The 24,356-nt window shown below is 42.1% G+C and overlaps 1 protein-coding gene across 17 annotated transcripts in view; it reads right to left on the bottom strand.

The window, feature by feature from the left end:
- PPP2R2B (protein phosphatase 2 regulatory subunit Bbeta) overlaps window positions 1-24,356 on the bottom strand; it is a 619,288-nt gene that overhangs the window by 244,752 nt on the left and 350,180 nt on the right. For 8 of the 17 annotated variants that reach the window (XR_012067318.1, XR_012067317.1, XR_012067336.1 and 5 more), the window contains one exon: window positions 15,379-15,572. The exons of 6 other annotated variants lie outside the window; for them this stretch is intronic. Coding sequence is in view for 5 of the 11 variants with exons in the window: in XM_072955312.1 (XP_072811413.1) it covers window positions 15,379-15,572 (194 nt within the window). In the remaining 6 variants the exon portion in view is untranslated. Of the gene's footprint in view, window positions 1-15,378; window positions 16,143-24,356 lie in introns of those variants that run through there. 3 more of the 17 variants (XM_072955419.1, XM_072955390.1, XM_015239426.3) reach the window with 2 other exon arrangements.

Raw genomic sequence — 24,356 nt, 5'->3', positions numbered from 1 at the left:
ATCAACACATCATAAACTGACTATGCTTCAACTGAAAAGAAGAAAATAATTCAAGGACTTCAGGAAAAGCATCATGGGAAAATGTGGATGAGAGGCAGGCCCTGTAGATATCAAGGAAGGGGAAAGGGTGTTTATAGGAGCAGGGAAGCAGGAATGGCCTGGGTTAGTGAGGACCCCACCACCAGCCAGCCTGCTTGGTTTGAAGATGAGTGAGGAGAGACTCAGGTGGATGAGGGGCCAGGCAGGAAACAGTAAGGTTTATAAGCACAGGAGAAAATTGTGCACAGGCTAATCTTCTTAAAGGGTCAAACAAAAGAAGGAAAATATTTTTTTGCCTTTTTAGCACGTGCCAATTTCTAGATCAAGGCCAACCATATGAGTGACTCAAAGGCAACCTGCTTGTCACGTAACTGGAAAAAGAAAAAAAAAACCTGGCCTGCACAATGGGCTCAAATCCAAGCTTCTTAGACTTATAGGAAAAATTCTGATCGGAAAATTTCCATCTCAAATTGTGTTGAGGAAGCTGAGGGACTGAGTAAGCATGTTGGCAGCAGAAGCACAATATGATAATCAGTCTGCTTTTGCATTTTCACCACACTGCACAGAGTTCTTCAGGTCCTGGGGAGACCTTAGTAAGTTTTGATCTCTGACCCATCAAGGGGTCAGAGAACCGATAAGGAAATACACTTTGTTCACAAATGGAACTGCACCAAGAACTTTCCCCCTACATCCTATGAAGTGACCAGAGGTGTTCAGACTTCCAAAGCTGAGTATGTTAGTTTCACCCAGGCTAATCCTACAAAACGGGAATGGGATTAGATATTAACTGTTGCAAGAGACATGAGTCAGAAGCACTGAACTGTCTCAGTCTCTTCTGGTAGCTCAGGGTTCCAGGGCAGCTCTTTTCCCCTCTGGTGTATCTTCTCTTTTTAAATGAGCAGTACTGATGAATTCCTGGAATTATGTCCCCGTGGATCTGCCTTGCTCTAACCAATACTCTTCCCACTCCATCCCACTTGCCCTGGCTTCCCAGAGACAGCAGAGAAAGGAGATGAGAGAAAGATTTTAATATTACCATCTCAAATCATCATTGAAACTTGATGTTCCTAAAAGCTGTTTTTAATACTTTTAGTCCCCAGTGGAAGCAACTGTATCTCCTACTAACCATCACAAATCTTTATCCATTCATACATCCATCCATCCATCCATGCATCCTTTAAATTTTATCTACTGAACCCTTACTTAGGTTATAAACTGTGTATAGTTTTTAAATACTTCATAGAATTTTAAATAAAAAATATTTTTAAAGAACTTAGTATTCTCACTGTAATACCTCAAAATACTTCAGAGAAAGAAAAATGCCCCAAATACTCAAGCAAGATGAACTGAGTATTTTCAAATAGACTCCCAACTATAATACCCGAAGACTAATGAAATGCAGTTGACCCTTGAACAACATGGGATTGAACTGTGCAGGTCTACTTGTACATGGTTATTTTTAATAGTAAATACTGGAGTATCACACAGTCCATGATTTGTTGAATCTGTGAGGAACCAGGAGTACAGAGCACTGCCTATAAATTATAAATTATATCTAATCAACTTTCACGTTGTTCAAGGGTCAACTATACTTTAGAAAGGGACTAAAAATCATTCACTCAAAATGTAATCCCAATGGTAGTTTATAAAATTTCTATGTTTCATTTTCATCAAATCATGCTCCCAATATCTGAAAGAAAACTAGAGGAGTCGGTTAATCTTGAGCCAATGATAGAGTCTAGTTCTCACAGATTTATCTGGGTTCCAATTGCATTCAGCCACATATATAGTATTAACAAGAAAAAGTTAACACAGCTTTCAAAAATGTCAGATTGGAACCCCACAAGAGGCTAACTCATTAAACAACCATACTGGTTGTCATATTGGGTCAATCATTCTTTGCAATTACCAACTCACCGGTTTGAGGAAAATTAACATTTCTAGGTCAGCAGGTTTCATATACTTACCTACAACTGGTGCCCTGGAACCAGGAAAGTCATTTTATTTAATATAGGTGGGCCAACTAGATCCCAGAGAACAAGCTACTCACCCATGTATTTAATAGCAGAGGTGGAGCACTGAGCTCGCTTCCCTACTAGGAAGGGGAAAAGCACCAGGGCTTTGGGGGAGGACAAGGGCAATGTGACCAAATTAAAGCTCAGTGGTTATGTCTTTATGATTTTTTTTCTGATTTGCACCCCACATACGTTCCCTGGGATGAACTTAAAACACTCTAAAAATGTGTGACAACGTAAAGTAAAATAGAGACCCAACAAAACTGGGACAGAGCCATAGCAATTACAAAGGCACTCATGGTACTACTTTTGAAGAAGACAATTTATTAATATTGTCTAGAAACTTAATTGTTCCTACCACTTAACCCAGCAATTCTGACTTTAGGCACCTGTTCTAAGAAAATCGCTAGAGAGATGATTTAGATTCATACAATCATTTATCACACAAATATGATAGCAAGATATTGGAAATAATCTAAACTTCCAGCATTGGGTGATTGGTAAAATTATGGTTTAATTATAGGATGTTGCAAAAGAATGCTCACAGTATTGTGTTTGGGACCAAAACAAAATAAAAATAGGTAAGACACTATTTTACATATAATTCCTATACTCCTCCATCTCTCTCTCACACACGTGCACACACACACACCCCTACATACCCCCAGAAGAAAATGCATCAAGCATGTTTATAGTGATTATGTTTGGGGCTAGAGGTAAATTTTATCTTCTTTTTTACACTTTTCTTTATAATCCAAGTTTTCATCAGGGAGCATATATTTTTTCTCTCATAGCCCCTATTCTTTTCTTACATAGCATTTAACTAAATTTATATTCATGTTCTTATATCTGTGTTTATTTAATGTGTGTTTTCCCAATAAAATGCAAGCAATAAAATGAGAGGAGGGTATATATCTTTTTTTAAATTGCATACCTGGGTTTTTTGAGGGGCATAGTACCTGCTATATAATAAAAATTTTAAAAATGACTACTGAATGAGCAATTGCAGGTACATTATGTAGAAGATGTATGGGGATGTAGGGGGTTCTAAGGGACTATCAACACTCTGTCACATCTCTAGTCTCCAGTTCATTTGCTCAAACAATACATCATTTTCCTTGCTTAGTTTTGCCTCCTAAGGTCACACAAGACTCCATTCTCCATTAGGAATGTCTTTGCTTTTCCTCTCCACCTGTCAGAACCCCACCAAGACCCTACTTTTTCCACGAGGCTGTTCCTGTTCAGGGAAGCATCCCTTTCGCCCTCACCACACTCACTCACTGGGAAGATCAACTTTTTTGAACTTCACTGGGTTCCAAACACGTTTTTGAACAGGGGTCAGCAAACTAAGGTCCATGGGCTGCCACTTGGTTTTGTAAACAGAGTTTTGCTACAACACAGCCATACCCACATACTACAACGGCAGAGGGACACAGACTGTATGGTCAGGAAGAACTAAAATATTTATTATCTGGCCCTTTACAGGACAATTTACCAACCCTGTTCTAGAACACCTACATACTTGTGCAAAGCGCAGATAATACCAAATTTTTATCCTATTAGGTTATTCTTAGGGCAAAATAGAATCCAAAGTATACTGCAAGAGCTTAGTAAAAAAGAAATTATTTATATATAATGCCTAATAATTAATAAATAATATACCTAGTTTTTTTTCTTAAGAACATACATTTTTGTGTCAGACAGACCTGCTTTCAAGTCCTGAATCTGCTAATTGATACTGGGCAGATTACACAACTTGTCTAAACCTCCGTTTTGTCATATATTCTCCCACTTCCTTATTAAACATGTCATGAGTGCTATTTACCAGGCACTGTACTAGGAGATGGATAATAGACAATGGTGAATAAGACCTAAAAGTCTCACCAGTTCAGCCTTAATCGTACATACAGCTGAGGGTTGTTGTGAGGATTAAATGATACACACACACACACAGCTATTATCATACATACATGCATACACACCAATGTAATATACCATGTATACATAATATATAGGTATATCATATATGGTATATATAGAGTTCTTAACTCAGTTCTTGGTACACTGTAGGTACTCAGATGATGGCTCTTCCTCCTCATGATAATTACAACAGAAGCTCTTTTAACAGAACTCTAAGAAGCTAACTTACTGGATGAAAAAAATACCTTCAATTCCCTCTGTAAAATGGGTCTCTAGACTGCCCTGTACTCACAGGTAACTTAGTAGGCAAATCTCTGGCTCACTGGCACACCTCTGCTTCTGGTTGAGCTACATGTCTACTGAGAGTCAGCTGTATTTGCTCTCAAATCTCCTGATGCTGCGTATACTTGCTATTTAATGAAATATCATGGAAGGTGATGAAAAGAATGGTGTAAAAAGGAAGAGAATGATTGTTTCCTATGAAAATGAAGTTGAATGCTTTCAAAAGATGACCAAGAACTGTCAATTCAATGTGGAAGAGAGAAAAGACTGGGGACAATCAGAAAAATTTAGAAGGATCTGTAGAAAGATTACTTCTCAGGTATCTAGACCCACTCAACTTTAAGGAAACCAAACCCAGACAAGGTCTTTATCATTTTGGGTGTGGTTTGTGCAAGAAAAATCAGCAGACCCATATTCCAAGATGAAGCCTTGATTCTTCAACAGGCTCTTCATCAAAATCAGGCAATGCTGTTTAAAATAGGTATATCATTTTTATGATTCTCTGCCTTAGCTTTTCCAATCTGCCATCAACTACTAGTCCCAAATGGATGGAGTGAGAGAGGGATACTTTTGTATTGATTTAATGCTCACATACAAACCATAACATGTTAGGCAGGGGGCAAGTTGCCTCATCCCCTGTCATACTTTATAGGCAAAAAAAATACTCAGAGAGATGGAGTGACTTGTCCAAGGCCTCAGAACTCGTACTGCTTGAGTTGGGTCTAGAGCCAGGCAGGCTTGGATTCCACCATCTCGGCCACGGGTGATAACACAGAGGCAAACACAGCACAGACTCACCCAGCCTGGCTTGTATAATCGATTAAGTACATTTTGAGAAGAACAGAGTGTCATCTGCCCAAATAGATGGAAAGATACATGAGAACAAGAACTTATACATCCCCACGCTTTTCAGCATCACTAGTATAGCAGCTGGCAAGAAATAAAATAATTTTGTGGGATTTGATGAATTTTCTTCCCTATTTTATAATGAGGTGGGAAGGCCCGTGAAAAAGACAGCAGGACCCCCAGGCAGGGCCACTACTCTCCTGCCAGCACCATTCAGTTCCCTGGCCCAGCGGCATTATCTGGCTTTTTAACTTGGAAATGGCTTACTTCTAGGAAAGCAGAACTTATCTCTAAGATTCTATTGGTTCCCTGAGCTAACTCCTGATTGGTCCATTTCTATTGCTCCTGATTGGTTCATTTCTATCACTCTTGATTGGTCCATTTCTACAAAGCGTGTTCCTAATTAGTCACCTTTGTTACACTTTATTTGCATATGATGTTGTGAAGTATAGACTGGCAGCCTACAAGAGCCTGTGTAAACCTACAGATGGGGTCCAGAGCTTGGAGTGTTAACTCCTCTGGGCCCACTGGCATAATAGACCTGAGTTCTCCAACTCTCCAATTGCTGCTTGGTCTCTCACCTGGATCCAGATTGCTGTCACAACTGAGCTGTGACATACTTTGCTGCAACAGTAACAGTGGCAGAAATAGGGGCTTCTGGTTTCTCAAGGAATCAGGTTCACATGGGGTTTACAGCCCCCTCCATGGAGCACACAATAGCAGGGGAGATGTTCCCTTGTGCCTGTCAGACTGTGTCACTCAGAACTCAGCTTCACTGACTGGCACCTACTCTTCCCTGTCAGTGTGGTGAGATGAGCAGCGCCCTGCTCACCAGATGGTTATTTGTTCCACCAGCCACCTTTGCTGCATCCCTGATTCATTCCAGCCCAGGACAGTCTCCAGCATTCATGCTGCAAGGCAGCTCCTGCCAACAACTTTGCCAAATGGCTCCTCTCAAAGTCATGGGCCGCCCAGACAGACTGGCTCCTCCATCTGCAGCACCTTTTGGCAAAGAGACGACTCCCTTTCTGGCTCCACTTCTTGGCTGCACCAGAGCCTTCTTGCCAGAAGGATGATCTGACCCATCAGTACATACAGCCAGACTTGGCATTGTCAGGCCATTTAAAGCCTCTGTCTGTGTCCCCCAGACTCACCCCGGAGCACAATGTCAGAACACACAAAACAGACTTAGATGATCACAAATACAGATGTAGTGCATCATGGAAACTTAGAGCCTGGAAAATCTATAGAGAGCATGCCTCCCCTCTCCCATCTTCAGCCTCATTTTAATAGATTAGGAGACTGAAGCCCAGAGAGTAAAAGTGACTAATTATGGTGGCAGGACTGGGAATAACACCCAGGTCTGCTTATGTGCATTCCAAACTACTGCTTACCATAAAGACCACATAGCCTTCCAATTTCCCCCTCTGCTCATTTTCAAACTCTAGATAAAAATTAGACTCTTTGAATCGGGATTGATTCAATGGAGAATTTCTTTAGAAAAAAATGAATAATCATTTCTCTGCGTCAGCATCATGACTTAAAAAAACAAACAAACAAACAAACAAAAAACAAACCAGGCACGTCCACATACTACAGTTCCCTTGTGGATGGATGGAAAAGTGTTTTCTAGCTTTTTATGTTACATAAAACATATGGACAGACCTGGACATGACTCCTATTCCACCACCTACTGTTGGGGGGCCTTGGACAAGTAATCTCATTTGGTTTCACCTTGTCACTTCGGGGATATAAGGAGAGTAGCAACTAGAAAATACTTTAAAGCCCAAAGTTTGCTCCTGGCACACAGCAAGCCCTCTGCACGTGCTAGTAATCAACATGATTCTGTACTAACACTCAAATCCACAGAGGTTTAATATACCATATTATGTACCTATACATAGGTATGCCAGGTATTTCCATTTCTTACAGCAGGAAATTCAAGTTCATGAGGTTATCCAAGGTTATTCAGAGAAAAAAAAAAAAGGACTTGAGATTCCTTCTTGTCCTTTGCTAAGAGACAAGGACAAGCATCTTGGCTTTACAGATGCTAAAATCAGGAAGGAGCATGTTTAAACAAAAACATATACACATGAACAATCACTGCAGCATCTTATGTAATACAAAAAACCGGAAAGCACTTTTCCATCCATCCAACTGTGGTACAGTCACACCAAGGGGCACTATGCAGCCGTTAAAAAGAACAAGACCAATGTACGTGTCCTGACATGGAAAGGTCTTTCAGATCTATCACTGAGTGGGAGAGAAAACAAAGTGCAAATAAAATGAGCAGTATGCATTCGGTTACACAAACAGTCCCTCCCCCAGTGTGTATCTCTTCATGTACATTTAAACGTATGAAAGTGTACACAAAGGTGGCTTGAGGAAGCAGAGCAACACTGACAATGGTAACTCTGGGCAGGGAGGTGGGGTGGCTGTCAGGGTGGAGGGTGATTCATGCTTTGCTTTATCTACTTCTATGATGCCTGAATCCTTTCAAGTAAAAAGGCATTTATGCATTATTTGCCTTATAAATAAAGACATAAAGGCAGAGAGCAACATGAAAGGCAATACAGCTGTAATGAACCAACAGACCTCCTAACTTGGGTGTCCCTGGCCCCGACCTGACTTCCGCAAAGTTACATGAGCAATGCTACTCTCCTCAAGTTTCCTGTACAGCTCTCCTCTTAGGTAAAATACTTCCTGGTGGTATTCTGTACTTAGGGACCCAAGTTTTGCCTTCCAGACCACCTGGGAGTGCTCAGCATCCTGCTGCAATGCTCCGCATGAGAGCCCTTGACAGCTTTTCCATGCTTCACACCCTTGTGCATCTGGTGACGACCACAGAGCTGAGACCCTTGCATAAGAGGAGGAAGTGGCCTGCCATTCTGCAACTACTTGAGGTTCATGACTTCATGGATTCAAGGCAGTGAAATCAGCCATGATGATGGAGGGGGGCTGCCAGGCCCTCAGCATGAAGCCCAGTACACCTGGAAGGCATCCTCTCACAGGTAAGGCACTCTTTGGCACACTCTTCCAGCAAACCTCATCTTTCTCAGGTGAAAATTCTGCTTGTAGAGGCCCCTCCAGACCCTCAGACTCCATGCATCATTTTGCCTCTTACCCACAAAATCCTCTTCATTTCTTTACGTTTCCTAGAAGCAATCAGGTCTCTGTCTTCTAAGGCATAGAAATGGGAGTCTGACACACCCATCCTTTTCCAGGACCCATGATGATCTTTGCTCCAAAGAAACCATTTGTACCAATTAGTTGTCTAGGGATTTCACACATAACTCCCACTATTTCCATAGTGAACTTGCAGCATAACAATGAAAGGGTTCCTGGATTATTTACAACAAGCTCCTAGCAGTCTCGTAAAAAGAATCTGTGCTTCCACTGGGAGAGTTATGTCAGAATTGGTTTGTTAGGTCAGAGCTGATTTTCAGCCTCATTCTAGAGTTCTATTGGAAAGGCAACAGAAGGAAATTTAGTGGTAAAAATGACAAGCATAGTGAAACCAAACTCATCTTTTTTAATGGGAGATGGGTGGAGCACCACCAGAGAGTTGCTCTGGCCAAAATGAGGCTTCAGACACCCTCACATTTATGTGCAAAAGGACATCTGCCACTACCCAGCTGCCCCTGTCCCACTTCTTTTTGCTCTGCTCCAGGAAACTCTATGAGCTGCCTCCAGCTTTGGAGAATGCATGACTGCATGGCTCAGTGGGACCATCTCAGCCCAGCCTGGGAACTGCAATGTGAATGTCCCAGACAGCAGGTGAGGGACATGGAGAAGGCTCTAAAAATCCAGCTAATTTTCATACTTTCAATGCTCAATTCTGTAAGTATTTTTCTTCTTAGAGAGTAGAATAAATCTACAGGAGTAAGTCTGCCAAGGATTGTGGCACCGGGTAGGGAAATTCAGCTTCCTCTCTGCAGGACAAAGAGGAAGGCCCAGGCATGCGCAGTGCTGCACTGGGAAGAAATGGATCTGGTGAACTGAGTAGCACTGAATAAGTACCATGGGCATGTATGCAGACGGCAGAACATAACCTGCATTTCCCCCCACTAAAATCCAGCCAAGCGACAACAGGGGTGGGCAAAGAACACTTGCCTAGAATCAGGCACTGGTTTCAATCTGGTTCTGCCACATGTAAGTACGTGACCTTATCCAAGTTTTCTCGCTTCTCTAAACTTAAAGATTTCTTATTCTGATAAATGGGGCTAACACACCCATTCTTTCAGAGTCACTGAAGGAGATTCAATGAGTAAACACATGAGAAACACCTAGGAAAATGCCTGGAATACAGACGGTACTCAAGGAGACAGTACTTAGTTCTCATCCCTTGTCTAAGTATCCAAATTGGACCCTTAGTTTCTTCACAAATGCAAATGCCAGAGTCTAGGAATGTCAGTCTACAGCTGTACTCTTTTCATTGAGCATCACCAATATTTTGACAGGACTGGCCTAATATTATTCACCCCAGGTTCACTGGTACATTTCTGACCAGCTCTCATAAAGGGCTTGGGATCGCCCCTAGGGACATGGATGCTAATAATGAATACTTGCTAGTGATTTTCAATGCACTCTGGTTATTATGTTCAGTAGCAGAACAGTTCCTATCCCCGGAAAGGTCATTTATAATAGTTTAAGGCAGCTTCTTCCCACCTTCCATTTCAAATTTTTCTGAGAACAGCGGAGAACTCAAACATTCATCCATATGCATTGGAAATACTATTCTGATCTGGCATTTACATAAAAATACCAAAGCAACTTAAGGAACTGCAAGGCAGCTCTCCATCATGACACCACCTCCTTTTATTTTTCCGAGGCCTTCCCAGCACCGTCATATCAAAAGCCATTTTCATGTACCTTTCCAGTTTTATTCATCATAGCTTCCCTCTTTCTTGAGTGTGTATGGGAAGGATGGGGAGGGTGGGGAGGAAGCAGCGACTTTCACTTTCTCACTTTGATTCTTTTGCCTCTAAGAAGTTGTCACATTTCACAGACTACACAGATCTCAAGTTTGGAGACCTTCTCAACTCACCTCACCCAAGACTGGTCTCTTCTTATTCTTAAACATTACTGAAAAATGGCCATATAGTGTTATTTGAATACTTCAAGTGTGTGGTTAACTATGCTTAGACCAAGGCATTCCATTGTGAGGTACTTTTTGTTACAATTTTTCCTTAAACTGAGCCAAGATCAGTTTCCTTGTCATTTTTTACACATTGGCTGAAATTCTGCCCTGGAGTGCTCTTCTCCCAAGCATTTCATCTCTTCACATGCTTTTAAGTACCTTTAATATGCCAATAACATCCCAAATTACACATCTAGTCCAGATCTTTTTTCTGAGCTTCAGACCCAGATATCCACCCGCTCACTTAAGAGTCTTACTGTGAGACCAGATGACTCACATGCCTGATCAATTTCCAAAGTCTCTTTCCAGTCTCAGTGGGAAGCCCCATTAATGCAACCATTCTCATGGCAAGGTTCTGGGAGGTCATCCTCAATACCACCTCCATTGACTTCTCCATCTCCACCTATCTATCACACCATATAAGCTCTAACCATTCTTCTTCTACAGTACATTTCAGATCCACTGAATTGTCTCCATCTCTACTACTGCCACCATCCTAGAGTATGTCCTCCTAATTATCTCCCTGCTTTCACTCCTATTCACCTTCCACCCAGCCTTATGACCCTATTCTGCACAGCCACCAGCCAGAGCTCTGAAAAAACAAACCTGGTCACATTTTCCCCCTGATTAAAATCCTTTAATGGTTTTCGATCCATCTTTGGATAAGGTCCAAGCTCCTTATGGCCAACAAAGGCTCAACGTGACCTGGTCCCTAAATAACTCTTCAGTTTCTTTTCTTCTTCTTTTTTTTTTTTGCAATATTTTATTATGAACATTTACAACCAAATAGCAAGGTTGAAAAAAAATTACAATGAACATCCATTGACTGACCACCTCAATTCTACCATTAACATTTGATACTTGCTTTATCATCTATCTGTTTATCCATCCCTCCATCCCAGCATTAATCATTCTTGGTTTTGGTCCATTTCAAAGTAAACTGTAGGCTCCAGTCTCATTCCCATTACTCCTCCTCTTGTATTCTACATTCAGCGCTAGGCATCTTCTCATTCTCTGAATCTGTCAGACTATTTTATATCTCTGGGCTTTGTACTTCTCATCCCTTCTACCAGAAATGTCTTTAGCTCTTGCTACTTCCTGCCTCATCCTTTGGTTCTCAGCTTCAATTCTGACTGAGAGGTGGTCCCTGAAACCCTAATCTAAATTAGATGCACCTTTCTGCCTTATATATGATCTCCAAGCATCGTGTGCTTTTCCTGAATATCACTTATTACAGTTGGCAGCCATACTTTTGTGTGTGTGTCAAAGTATTTGTTTAATGTCTACCTCCTCCACGAGACTGAAAGATCTGTGAGAACAGAGCCCACGTCTGTACTGGAACAAATGGGATCACCTCTGCAGGAAGTCAGCTCATGTTTGCTGAAGGAGTTAAAGGCAGAAGGAATCAACAGTTCTACATTTATAATATATTAATATAACAACAATACATGGACTAAGTGAATTTGTTCTTCCTTTAATATGTACAAGCAGTAGAGGTCTTTTAAGGCCTCGGAGAGATGATGAAACTTACTGGCTGCCAGCACATAACCAGCAAGTACATTAAGGCAAATTGCTAAATAGCAAAACCATGGCTGGTGGCTGAGCCAGGAAGAGTGTGTGGTGGGTTTTAGTGACTTCTCTGCCATTTCCACTAGCCCTTCCCCTCGAGACCCCCCTTAATCAACAGCAATCCAAGGAGAAAGTGTGCCTGCAGTGCAAGAGCAGCTTAAGTAACAATCACAGCAGCTATAACGTATCGAGGGCGTTTATCCGGGTCTGGCTCTGTACCAGACACCGTCTTGAGCGCTTTCCCTGTGTTAGACATTTTTTTTTCCTGTGGCAGAGGTCCTGCTGTTATTTCCATTTTACAGCTAAGGAAACTGAGAACAGAATAGTTATTTTAAAACATGTTCCCTGACTTCCCCTTCTAACCAGATTGCCATTCCTGGAAACACCACTTAAAGAGAATATTTATTCTGTCTGTGGCCCCAGAATAGGAGTAGAAAGATTAATCTAGAAAACTCTCAGACTGCTCTAATGGAGACAGCATTTCAGTTGCTTCTAGCAAGTCTGATGTTTTTTGTAATGTATAATCCCTTACACACTTACAAACTATCCCTGCAAAGAATTTTACCCTAGATGGGAACAGAGTTTTATACACAAAGATAAAACCATTGTGGTCTTCCCCATAACGGGAGCTAATGGTTAAAGGAAAATGAGGCAGAGCAGAATTTCTTAGTAGAAGTGCATGGCCTTTAGACAGTCTTGAGTTGGAAGACAAGTTTTTCCCCTGACTGTGTGACCTTGACAAATGAATATCACCTCTGGACCTTAGTTGCTCAGTTCTCTTATTCAACAATGGAAATAACAACACCCACTTAGCAAGGTCTGGCTATACTGAAATGCTACTTAGAGAAAGCTCAGTAGAGTGCTTGGAAAAGAGAAAATACTCAAAGATACTGACTTCAAAAAAGGGACGAAAAGATAAGAAAAGGTAGAGGAGGGCAGTAACTTAATACTCAGAAGAAAAGAAAAGTCACAGGAAATATCTAATAAATGCACATCATGCATTCTTTTTCCACCAGAAAGAGAGAGAGAGAGGAGCTTGGGTAAAAGTGTCCTTTAGCATTTGCATTGCTCTTAGCTGGATGAACTTGCCTGCAGCTACCACTTACAATGCAAATTGAGCTTAGAGTCCTTCACACTAACTACACAGCAAAAACCTTTCAGCTTTAAATAGAATACTGCAGTGTGGCATGATCCAAGCAAAGGAAAGAAAAATTCAGAGATAAATGTGAAGGAGATTTTGGAGGAAAAAAAATGTCTGACATATCTGGGCAAGATAGGCAAATGCAGAAATATCAAAGGAGACAAAAAGAAAAGAAAGTCTATAGAAGGACCTAGAAACAAATTCCCCAGAAAGTGGCTTTAAGTTAATAAAGGGGAAGAGAACTTTGGGGCAAGCCTCCAGTGAAGGGGATTTTAACAAAGAATATTCTGATCTGGTGCTCCTTCAAGGTATACTAGCACTTTTAAGGTATTCATCAGAAGAGGAAACACCCTTCCCACGCTGGCCAGCACTTAAATGCAATTACGGGTTGCATGTAAAAAGGCAATTTACATTGTCTCAGTTCTATTTTTTTCTTCTTTCCAGACCTTCCGTAAGATCAGGTAAGGAAATCGGAAGCCTACTGGGAAATAAAGGTCTGTTTAGTTTTGAATGTGGGGTGAGCGTGCGTGCGTGCATGCATGCCATAGAGGTGCGAGGGAAGGGAGGGATCTGAGAAGCTAATTTGGAAAGATTTTAGAAAGTTCTTCGCTATACACTCATGTCTCATTTTGGACTATATGAACCCAGGTATTTTACCCAGAATCAGTTTACAAAAATGTCATAAAACAGGAACAAAGACTAGGTAGTATCTAGGGCCCTGAAAGCAATATGGAACACCGTGTTTAACTCACTTCTTCATTCTACAGATGACACTCCTACACACGTTGCCTCAGTTTCCCCGTCTTCCCAGCTAAGTTTCCTTTGCCTGCACTTGCAGGCACAATGCAGTACAGAAGAAAACACAAAGGCAGTCCCCTGTCTTTGTTGCCTCAAACGCAAAAAAAAGTGTGCCCCCCAAAGACGAAAGACCCAAAGGCAACTTCTCTTTTGGATGATACGCTCAGACACGGAGCTCACTGTATCCTACCTGGTAAGCGAGTCAGTGACAAAGCACTAGAACTGGGGAAGGACATCTTATAACCACGCTGTCACCAGGCAAGTAAAAAGAATCAGCAAGTATGGTGCTTGGTATGGGGCAGAGACAAGCTGAACATCTTAAAAGCCACTTCCAAGCTCCTGAAGGCCAGAGCTCATACAGTTCTGCTTAATCTGTCTAGTGCCACGGACCTATGTATAGATGTGACGCTCACCAATAAAGACGATGAATGAATCATATATTTTCAATAGTGCTGGGCATTCTTTCTATCTAAAACTTCCAGGGACGTTTATAGAAGACGTTATATTATGTGTCTTTTTATTTCAGAGCCTGAATTCTTCCACATTTCTCTACTAGTATTGATTTAATACTACAGAAATTTTATCATCCAAGAATAAGAAGGATAAATTAACATGCCTTATTACACTTCCCTGAAGCACATTCACACATTTTCCTCCCGTGGATATCACTGTGACTATGCAACACTTTACAGGAGTAGTTAAAGATAAAGGCCTACAGGTAGAAAATGAAAGCAAAAATGCAAAAGTTTGGGTATCTGGGAAAAAAATGCTTCCTCTCTAGTCCCACACAAAAGGTGAATGATTCCACCTGCTGACTTCCCCTGCCTCCCTGAACCTCACTCAAGCTAATATCATAACAAGCTGAGGAGGGGGGGAGGGAGAGAGAGGCACGACAATTTCACCTCTTGGCAAAGCTCGGCTTAGTGAACCCTCTTGCTTTCTGCTGGCTGTTGATTCAGCAGAAACTACTGCTGCAGAATTCATAATGGTGATTTTTAAAGGCCCCACTGATCGCATTGCTCGCCCCACGTGTCAGACTCATTCGATCGCCGCCAGAACACTGCTCCCCCAGCCACCTTTTTATATCTTGCTAATGCACTTCCAAGGAGGAAGGCTTCGCCCTTTTTCAACGAGCCTTCGGGGCTTTTGATTGTCTGAGCAGGTAACCCGGCTGGAGAGATGAACCGGCAGGAAATGAAACCATGCCCTCCCTGCAGCCACCGAGACACGTCATTCGGTTCCAGGAGGGGAGAACCCAGGGTCCTCTTGGGCTCCCTTCCTTCCAATACCCCCCACCCCAAGACTCCTGCATACATCTTGCGCGAGGGGTCATCTGCCTTTTGGGGGTCATTTTTCTAGCTGGAGCCCCACCCTTAAAAACCTAATCCCCGAGGGCCATTTCAACTCCCGGGGGCGCCGGGTCCACCTGCTGCTATACTCCCGGCTCGCCTCGCGGAGCCCGGGATGGATGTGGGGCGCACCGGAGGCCGCCCCTGGGAGCCGAGCCCCCGCCCCAGCCCCAGGGCCTGGATAAGTCTCCGCCGCCACACGCCCGGCTGCCCACGGAGCACAGCGATCCGCAACTTGCGCCCGGCCCCAGCGGCGGAATGCGGCGGGGCTGGCGTTACCTTCGGTCGCATAGCTGTGGTCGCGCAGGAAACTGTTGTTGATTTTGCGGGTATCAATGTCCTCCTCCATTGACAGCAGGCTTACTTGCGTGGGAACCAGAAGCCGGCAGACAAGTATCCATGATCCCTCCCTGCAGCCAGTCTCACAGGAGAGGGGGGCAGGGGAGCCAGTGGGACTGCACCATGGTCCGAGCCTGAGGAGGAGACGGGGAGGCGAAGAGAGAAAAAAATAAAAACCCGGCAATGGAGCTGTCACCTCCTCCACTCGGGATCTCCGAGGCTGCGGCGGCTCCTCCCGCGGTGCGCTCACTCCAGCTTCAATTCCCAGCGAGGATGCTGCGCCAGCCTCCGCCGCCTCCGGGTGCCAAGATGCGCCGTGCCCCGAGAGGTCTGGTCCCGCCCGCCGCCCCGGAGGCGCTCACAAGCAGGGCTGGGGAGATGCCCAACAGGTTCCCCTCGTTGGCAGCCGCTCCAAAATGTAAAATAGGGCCCTCCTCCCCCTGGGAGAGCGGGCAGCCTCGACAAAATGGTGCCTTTCTGGACCCGAGCTGCAGTGGCGAGATGGCAGGGGCAGGATTCAGGCTGGCCCTGCCCGGATGAGGGTGCTGGTCCCGCGGGAGGATGGCTCTGGCTGGCGGGGGCTCGGCAGCCGGCGGGGAGCTGGGCAGGGCGCTGCGGCCGGCGCCAGCGCACTCACCCTCACACCCACACTCGCGCACTCGCAGCTGCTGCTGCTTGCTGCAGGAGGCGGCTGGAGGCGGCTGGTGCATTAAAGGCGAGGCTCCTCCCAACCGCGTCAGCAGCCCCAGGACTCTTCCCTAGCAGCAGTGGTGGCCGAGGCAGAGGCTGCGGCTGCTCTCTGCTGCAGTGGGGCGCACGCAGCCGCGAAGCGGCACCTGGGCGGCAAGCAGCTAGCTTGCAGGTTCACGGCAAAAGCACAGACGAGCGCTTCCAACCTCCCTTCTCCCGTGCCGCGCAGCTGAGGGCGGCGTTTACTCCAGCACCCAGAGTACCTAGCTTGCTGCCTTTCTCGGGACACCTGTGCTACAGAATAGCAGAGAGAAGTAGGTTCCCTTGGGTAGGCAAGAAGTCTACATTCCCGGTCCCTGTTGCCCTCTCTTCTATGATGCATGCGATCCCTTGATGAAGTTAAAGGGCGAGGCCTGCGGTTCGAAGCCCCACAGAGAGAGGTGAGTTTCATAGTCTAGCTGAAGCCCTCTCTGCGCTAGGAATAGAAGGGGGAGAAGGGGCCATAACTTTCCTGCCATCACACCCCACCTCTCCCTTTCCAGAGTCACAAAGATCTTCTAACTGTGATTAGTCAGTCCGAAAAAGCCCACCGTCCCAGCCGTAGGAACAGCTGATGTTTGCTCTCCACCTGAAAGGTTCGTTGGAGCCCTGTGCCCACAGAGAATCACTGCTTTCCGGAGGGAATTTCAAAGATCCAATGAATAAAAAAAAAAAAAGTCCTGTCTTTCTACTTCAACTAGGAAGAAAACACAGAATCCCTACCTCCCCGACACGTTTCCCCAAATTGCAAATCACAAATTCTATATTTGAAAGAAAGTGAGATCATTATTGTTATGAAACAACTAAAGTCATTTATGAAGCAACCCAGCTCACATTTTAGAAAAGAAATGTCCCCGGTTTCCTCCTGTAGAAGGTACTCATTTCCATGGGTGAAACTGCAGGGAGAGACATCAGCGACTGCTTTGCTCAGTTAAGTTCCACAGGTTTAGCTGGATGAGCCCACAGGGACCTGTGAGTTAATTATATACATACAATGCTTCGGCTAACACAATTTAGAAAGTATTTGAAGTTCAAAATAAATGGAAAACAAGTCCTTAACTCAGGTTGGGAATTGCCATTAGATTTCCATGAAGAATAGAGGCTTCTGGCAGGTGGAAAATGGCATTGTCCCCACCTCCAGAAAGCAACCTCCTGGGAGAAGAGAGTAGAAATAGTCTTTGATATAATTTGCTGTGTGTGTTGGTGGGGGGTTCAGCTTAGAATAGATTTCATTTTATTCTCATCTTGTGATTAAGTCCTACGTACTTGTTTGACTGTTTCTGCCAAATTCACATATAAAATTCCAGGAACAGAGGAAGAGTGGTGCAAGTTGATTTAATCCACTTCAACTCTACTTGCCATGGCTGGTTCTTCCACATCATGAGCTGTATCCATCACCAAGGCTCCAGGGGTCAGCTCATCTGTAGTTACACAGTCCAGCTTCTATTGCAAATTATCATAATTGCGGGTGTGGGGTGGGAAGAGGGGAAAAAAGCTAAATTCATCTCCAAGTGGTGAGAAGACATCTTGCTTTGATTTGAAATGACCGTTCATTGCCACCTTGGCATGGTATTTGAGATATTCTCCTCCATATCTTTGTACAACGTGGGCCAGATTGGAACAGACTTGCAAGATGAATCAGGTGGGCCTCGGCTCATTGGCCAGGATGCACTTGAGCAATTTTCCACTGTAACCAATGGGAGAAATGTCCCCTCCATCAATCAAGTCTCCTGGTTTACTAAAACTTCCCTTTCCTGTTTCTTGCAAAATTCATCCTGCATTTATTTTATTCAACAGTATGGGCACTTCTTCCCCGAGACATGAGTTCTGAAAAGGCAAATTAGATGGCTCTCCATTAAGTAGATTAAGTAGATTCAGAGGGTTCTATTTTGTGAACCAGTCTTTACTATGGGCAATGAGGAACTAGCCCTTCCAACCAAAACCAAGAAAAGTACAGCCCTTGACTTTGTGTGTTAGCACAATGATGTGTAGTAAAGGAAGTCAGTGAGTGAAGGCAGCCCTGTGCAATCCTGTGGTTCTAAGAGGACTACACAGACCACTTCCCAGAAGACTCACTGACCTTCTTTCTCCTCCTCCAAGTCAAGTTCTTTCCAAAAGCTTTTGGCATTTGCACATGCCATTCATTCCCTGTGCCCCTTCCTTGTGTTCTTGGCACTCTTCAGCATCTCAGCTGAACTGTCCCGACTTCAATGAGGCATTTCCTGACCACATCATAGTCCGTTCCTCCAGTATTTTCTATCGCTATACCATTTTCCCCACTTTTCTTCTTCGTGGAATCTTGCATTTTGTAACAGTTTACTTACTATTGTCAACCAACCATTGTAACTCTGCTATTAAGTGTCTGGCATTTAGTAGATGCTCAATTATATTTATTGAATGGAGATAAATATTTCTTAAGTGGAGTAAATTACCGAATGTGTTCAGTGGTATTTAGGTTTTAGAGTTCTACATTTATTAAAATTCTCACCACCCCCAAACCCCAACAAGAAGACGTGTTGTGAGCCAGTATTATTCTAGCTTGTAACTCCTATTCCTATTGAAATAATTGTCCTGCCCATTCCTGTATGCATATGCACCAAAAATATTTACTGAGAACTTAATATACACCAAGAATTGTTTTAGGTACTGGGATATTTAAAACAGAACAGAGTCCCTTTCTTCACAGAACTGAAATTCTATCATCTGATTGTGGTAATACGAGTTTTCTTAGAAATAGAACAAATGCATTATAAATCAAGAGACTATAGCAAAATGTTAAGTGCCAAGGCTCTGGTATCAAGCAAAGCTGATTTTCTGCCACTTACTATTATGTCCTTGAGCAAGTTACAAGATCTCCCTAAGTCATCTTTTTTTTTTTTTTTAATGTATTAACTAGGAAGAAAAATAGTACTACTTAATGGAGTTACTGTGGGGACTACATGAGATAATACTTGGAAAGAATATACTGCTGTCACATAGCAGTTATCACTAACTACTCACTATTATCAATAGTGAACAAATATTTACACACCTACCACGGGAGGTCCTGGGATAGGACGAGAGATTCAGCAGCAGCAGTGCTTAAGATGTACTGTCAGTCTCTGTCGTCATGGAACTTATGATCTTGTTTACAGTTTATGTAAAGGGGGCCACAAGCTACAAGAGGGGCAGCGGAGGTCACTCTGAAAGGCTGACCTCATTCAGGATTGTGCTTTACACAGAAAAGGCCAATTACAAATACACAGCCTTCTTAAGTTACACAATCCAGCATGACAGCCTGTGAACACATTCTTTTTTCCATCACCTTTGTTACGCTCCCCCTCCCCCAATACTCTCATATACCCTCACCCTAGTCAGGCTCATGCTGCCTACACTGGAACCTTGTAGGTCATCCTGTCCAATTAGCACATTAAATATCTACAATTTTTTTTTAAAACCTTTGACCTAAGCCAGCCTGGAGATTCTTAATACAGGCTTTAGGTGTCAGAGAGTCTTGGGTTTTTTGTCCCAGTTCAGACATTTATGAATTTCATGACCTTTGTCAAGCAGTTTAACATCTCTGAGCCTCTGTATTTGCAAAATGGAAGAAAATAATAGGAACTACTTCATCAGGTTGTTGAGTGGCTTCAGAGACAATGTAAGGAAAATGCTTAGTACAGGCTTGGCCCGTAGCCAGGACTCACTAAAAGGTCACTTCTTTCTCCTAGGAGTGGCTAATCGGGGTTTCATCGGGGAGAGTTGGGGAGAGGCACTACAAGGCAGTCACTCACGTGAACACAAGTGACCTAGAAACCTGAGTGTTACAGCTATCAATCTGCCTTAAATGAGCACTAGAAACTGGACATATGAGATTTTACCACCTTGCAAAAAGCCCTTTATAAGCCACGAAGTTCTGTGCCAATGGGAGGAATCAGGATTATCCTTTCTTGATTTTCACATTACAGAGGTTCAGGCCTGACCACATTTGTCTATCATGGAATCACATGAAATATCTCTCTAGGATCACTCAGCCCTGAATGTACAACTGTCTCTCTGAAGTGGTTTATGTTGCATGCCCAGAGAATGACCTCTTGAGTTTCTAGCAAGGTTTGCAATTCCTTTTTGTGCATGTTACAACACGTAATAAATACCACACGAGTGAGCCTTTAACCTAGGAGAAGAAAACAAAACATCTTGCCCTCAAAATGTTATTAATTCTAGATTCTGGATACTTAATGGATTTCACTGAGTACAATGTTTCCTCAAGTATCCCAGTACAGCAAGTTATGGGAGTAAACAGTGTTATACTGGAGCTGGTGTGTACTGGCTGTAGAAAGCTGACTGTACCAATTACTTACATCTTTTTCCAGCTCTGCTTTGAGTGATATCACATTGGTTGCTTAAAATCTGAAATCTGCCATGGTGGGATATTTATATCATATAAATTTTTAAAAACCTATATAAATCAGGGCTTTTGGCTTTTTTGCGGGGGCTGGGGTGGGGTCGGGGTGGTGTGTGGAGGAAAGCTGATAGTCAAACATTTACCAGTATGCCAGTAGAAACACATTAATTGCTGATATATCTTTCTACTGATACCTGTTATCTGTTCAAATTTCCTCTCAATGCCTCAACACTGCCTCCCAAGCTGTGTCAATTTCCAGTATACTGCACCATCCAATCAAACTTCATAATTTAAATAACTTAAATAATTTAATTTAAATAACTCTTAAAATCCTACCTTTGCCATAAAGATTTCCCATATCCATCAGAGGAAACCTAATGCCTTTGTTTCACCCCCTACAGGCTGGTTATGAAATTGCCATGGTGGATCTGTGACTGATGGCCCCTAAATTCTCCTAGAGCTGACGCCATGAGGAAAGCTGCATGCCCACTCACAGTGAATCGTTCTTTTCTACTGCTTAAGCTCCACTGTCACCTGACTTTTGCCCTGGATTTGCCTAAATGCAAACCAAAACCATCCACTGTGCCTAATTTCATTGATAGCTCTTCTGCTTGCCTAGTCAGGATATTGATGCAATGATAGTAAAGGTACAAAAATCCAAGAGTCCAGACTGGAGAGCCTTTTCTCATTCACAGGTTTGAGTTAAACTTAGGCTGTCTTATTCAAGACAGTTTTATTTTGCATTATATTTGTCAGGTATACAGTGAGGAGTTATAAAACCAGGTTAGTTAGCCAAAGCTCAAAGGGTGTTGTCTAGTACCTGATTACATGTTTCAAAGTAGAATTTCAGTATAATTTAAACAAAAAAAATATAGATTAGGAAATGTCCTTAAATTTCTTTAAAGTGCACCAAGCAATAATACTTTACAGAATTCATCCTAAGAAAATAATCATGATGTGGGCAAAAATTTCACCATGAGGGTATTTTTCAGAGCACTGTTTATAACCATAAAAAACTGGATACAAGACAAATGTCCAACAATAGAATTGTCTAGGCAAATTACAGTATGTACATCTTGTGGAAAATTATTGAGCCATTGATATAATATTCACAGCTAACACTTGCTGGGCATCTATTATGTACTGGGCACTATACAAAGGATTTCACTAGCATTATCTCATTTTATTCTAACAACAGCCCCTATAAGGTAAGTATTATTATTATCTCCATTTTACTGAGGCTAATAGGGATAAATAATATACCCAGAGTCAAACAAATAGGAGCCTGGCACTGTATGTGTGTATCTGTGTGTTGGGTGGGTTGAGATCCCAACAGAATCTTGGAGGTCTTTTTCCAAACCACCCATCACTAGAGTCTGATCCGTCCCTCTTAGGAATGAATAGCCTTTCAGTTGAAAATCACTACTATTGTGATGGTGAGGAGGTGGCGAAATTGGAACCATCACACCCTGCTTGTGGGACTGTATAATGCAGCCACAAATAGTTGGGCAGTTCCTCAAAATGTGAAACAAGAGTTCCCATTTGACTCCGCAATTCCACTTCTAGGTGTAAATCCAAGACAGCAGAAAACATATTCACATTAAAACTTGTAGATGAATATTCATAGCAGCATTATTCATAGCATCCCCGAAGTGGAGACAACCCAAATATTCATTAGCTGCTAAATGGATGAATAAAATGTGATATAACTACACAAAGGATTATTATTCAGCTATGAAAAGGAATGAAGTACTGATACAAGCTACAATATGGGTAGACCTTGAAAATATTACCCTAAGTAAAAGAAGCCAGTCAGAAATGACCATGTGTTGCATGACTCCATTTACGTGAAATGTTCAGAATGGACAAATCCATAGAGACAAAGTAGGCTAGTTGCCAGGGGCGGAGGTTGGGGGAATGAGAGTGACTGCTTATAGTTTGGCGATTTCTTTTTGGAATAATGAAAATGTTCTAAAATTACATAAGGGCAATCAATAGCTGCACAACTCTGAATATACTAAAACCCGCTGAATGGTACACTTTAAAAGGATGTTTCAAAAGGTACAAACTTCGTTATAAGATAAATAAGTACCAGAGATGTAATGTACAACATGACAAATACAATTAGCACTTAACTTGTTAAGAGAGTAAATACTAAGAGCTCTCATTACAAGGAAAATTTGTTTCCTATTTAATTTCCTGTCTATATGAGATGACGCACGTTCACTGAACTTACTGTGATAATCATTTCATGATATATGTAAATCAAATCATTATGCTGCACACCTTAAATTTATACAGGGCTGTATGTCAATTATATACCAATAAAACTGGAAGAGAAAAAAAGGAGTATTTCAATAAAGCTGTTATTAAACATTAAAAAATTAAAGAATATCTCAATAAGGCTGTTATTAAATACTTAAAAATTTCTGCTATCATAAACCACTATTACTTCTAGGAGTATGATATATCCTTCAGGTTAATATTAGTGCAGAAAAATGTAAAGGTATGTAATGACAAGGATAGATGTTCATGCTATGTTGTTAAAAAAGTCAAAACACAATGTACACTAACTAGTTATAAAAATGTGTGTATTGCAAAAGAAATACATGAAAATACTTAGCAGTGGTTATGTGTGGTTCTTTGTTGTTCATATTTTCATCAAAGAAAATTTAGAACACGTATCATTTTTGTAGTAAGACGAAATTTTAAAGTTTTTTTAGTGTTATGAAACACTTTCTAGGGTGAAACTTTGTATTGAAAAGATCAAATACAATAGAGATTAACAAGACCATAGAAAAAATCAACCAAACCAAAAGCTGGTTTTTTGAAAAAGTAAATAAAATCGACAAACCTCTGGCCAAACTCACAAAGAAGAAAAAAGAGAGAGCACAAATTAGCAAAATAAGAAAGGAAAATGGAGAAATTACAACAAACAAAATAGAAATACAGAATATCATACGAGAATATTATGAAAAACTATATGGAACCAAACTGGATAACCTAGAGGAGATGGACAAGTTTCTGGAAACATACTGTCCACCAAAACTGAATCAAGAAGAAACTGAACACTTGAACAATCCGATCACTAGAAAGGAAATAGAAATAGCAATTAAAAACCTCCCTACAAATAAAAGTCCAGGACCGGATGGCTTCACCGGGGAATTCTACAAAACATACAAAGAAGAACTCATACCAGTCCTTCTCAAACTCTTCCAGACGACTGAAAAGGAGGGAACACTCCCAAACTCATTCTATGAAGCCACCATCACCCTGATACCAAAACCAGGCAAAGACACTACAAAAAAAGAGAATTATAGGCCAATATCACTGATGAACATAGATGCCAAAATCCTCACCAAAATTTTAGCAAATAGAATCCAACAACACATAAAAAAGATTATACATCATGACCAAGTGGGGTTCATCCCAGGGACACAAGGCTGGTTCAACATACGCAAATCAATCAATGTAATACATCACATCAACAAGAGAAAGGACAAAAACCACATGATCATCTCAATCGATGCAGAAAAAGCATTTGATAAAATTCAACACCCATTTATGATAAAAACTCTCGCCAAAGTGGGTATAGAGGGAACATATCTCAACATAATAAAAGCTATATATGACAAACCTATAGCCAGCATAGTTCTCAACGGTGAAAAACTCAAAAGCTTCCCACTAAAATCTGGGACAAGACAAGGATGCCCACTATCACCACTCCTATTCAATATAGTCCTGGAAGTCCTAGCCACAGCAATCAGGCAAGAGAAAGAAATAAAAGGGATCCAAATTGGAAAAGAAG

This window comes from Vicugna pacos, chromosome 3 (assembly GCF_048564905.1).
Source record: "Vicugna pacos chromosome 3, VicPac4, whole genome shotgun sequence".
In the NCBI taxonomy this organism is placed as follows: Eukaryota; Metazoa; Chordata; class Mammalia; order Artiodactyla; family Camelidae; genus Vicugna; species Vicugna pacos.
This window is presented reverse-complemented; position numbering and strand designations above follow the sequence as displayed.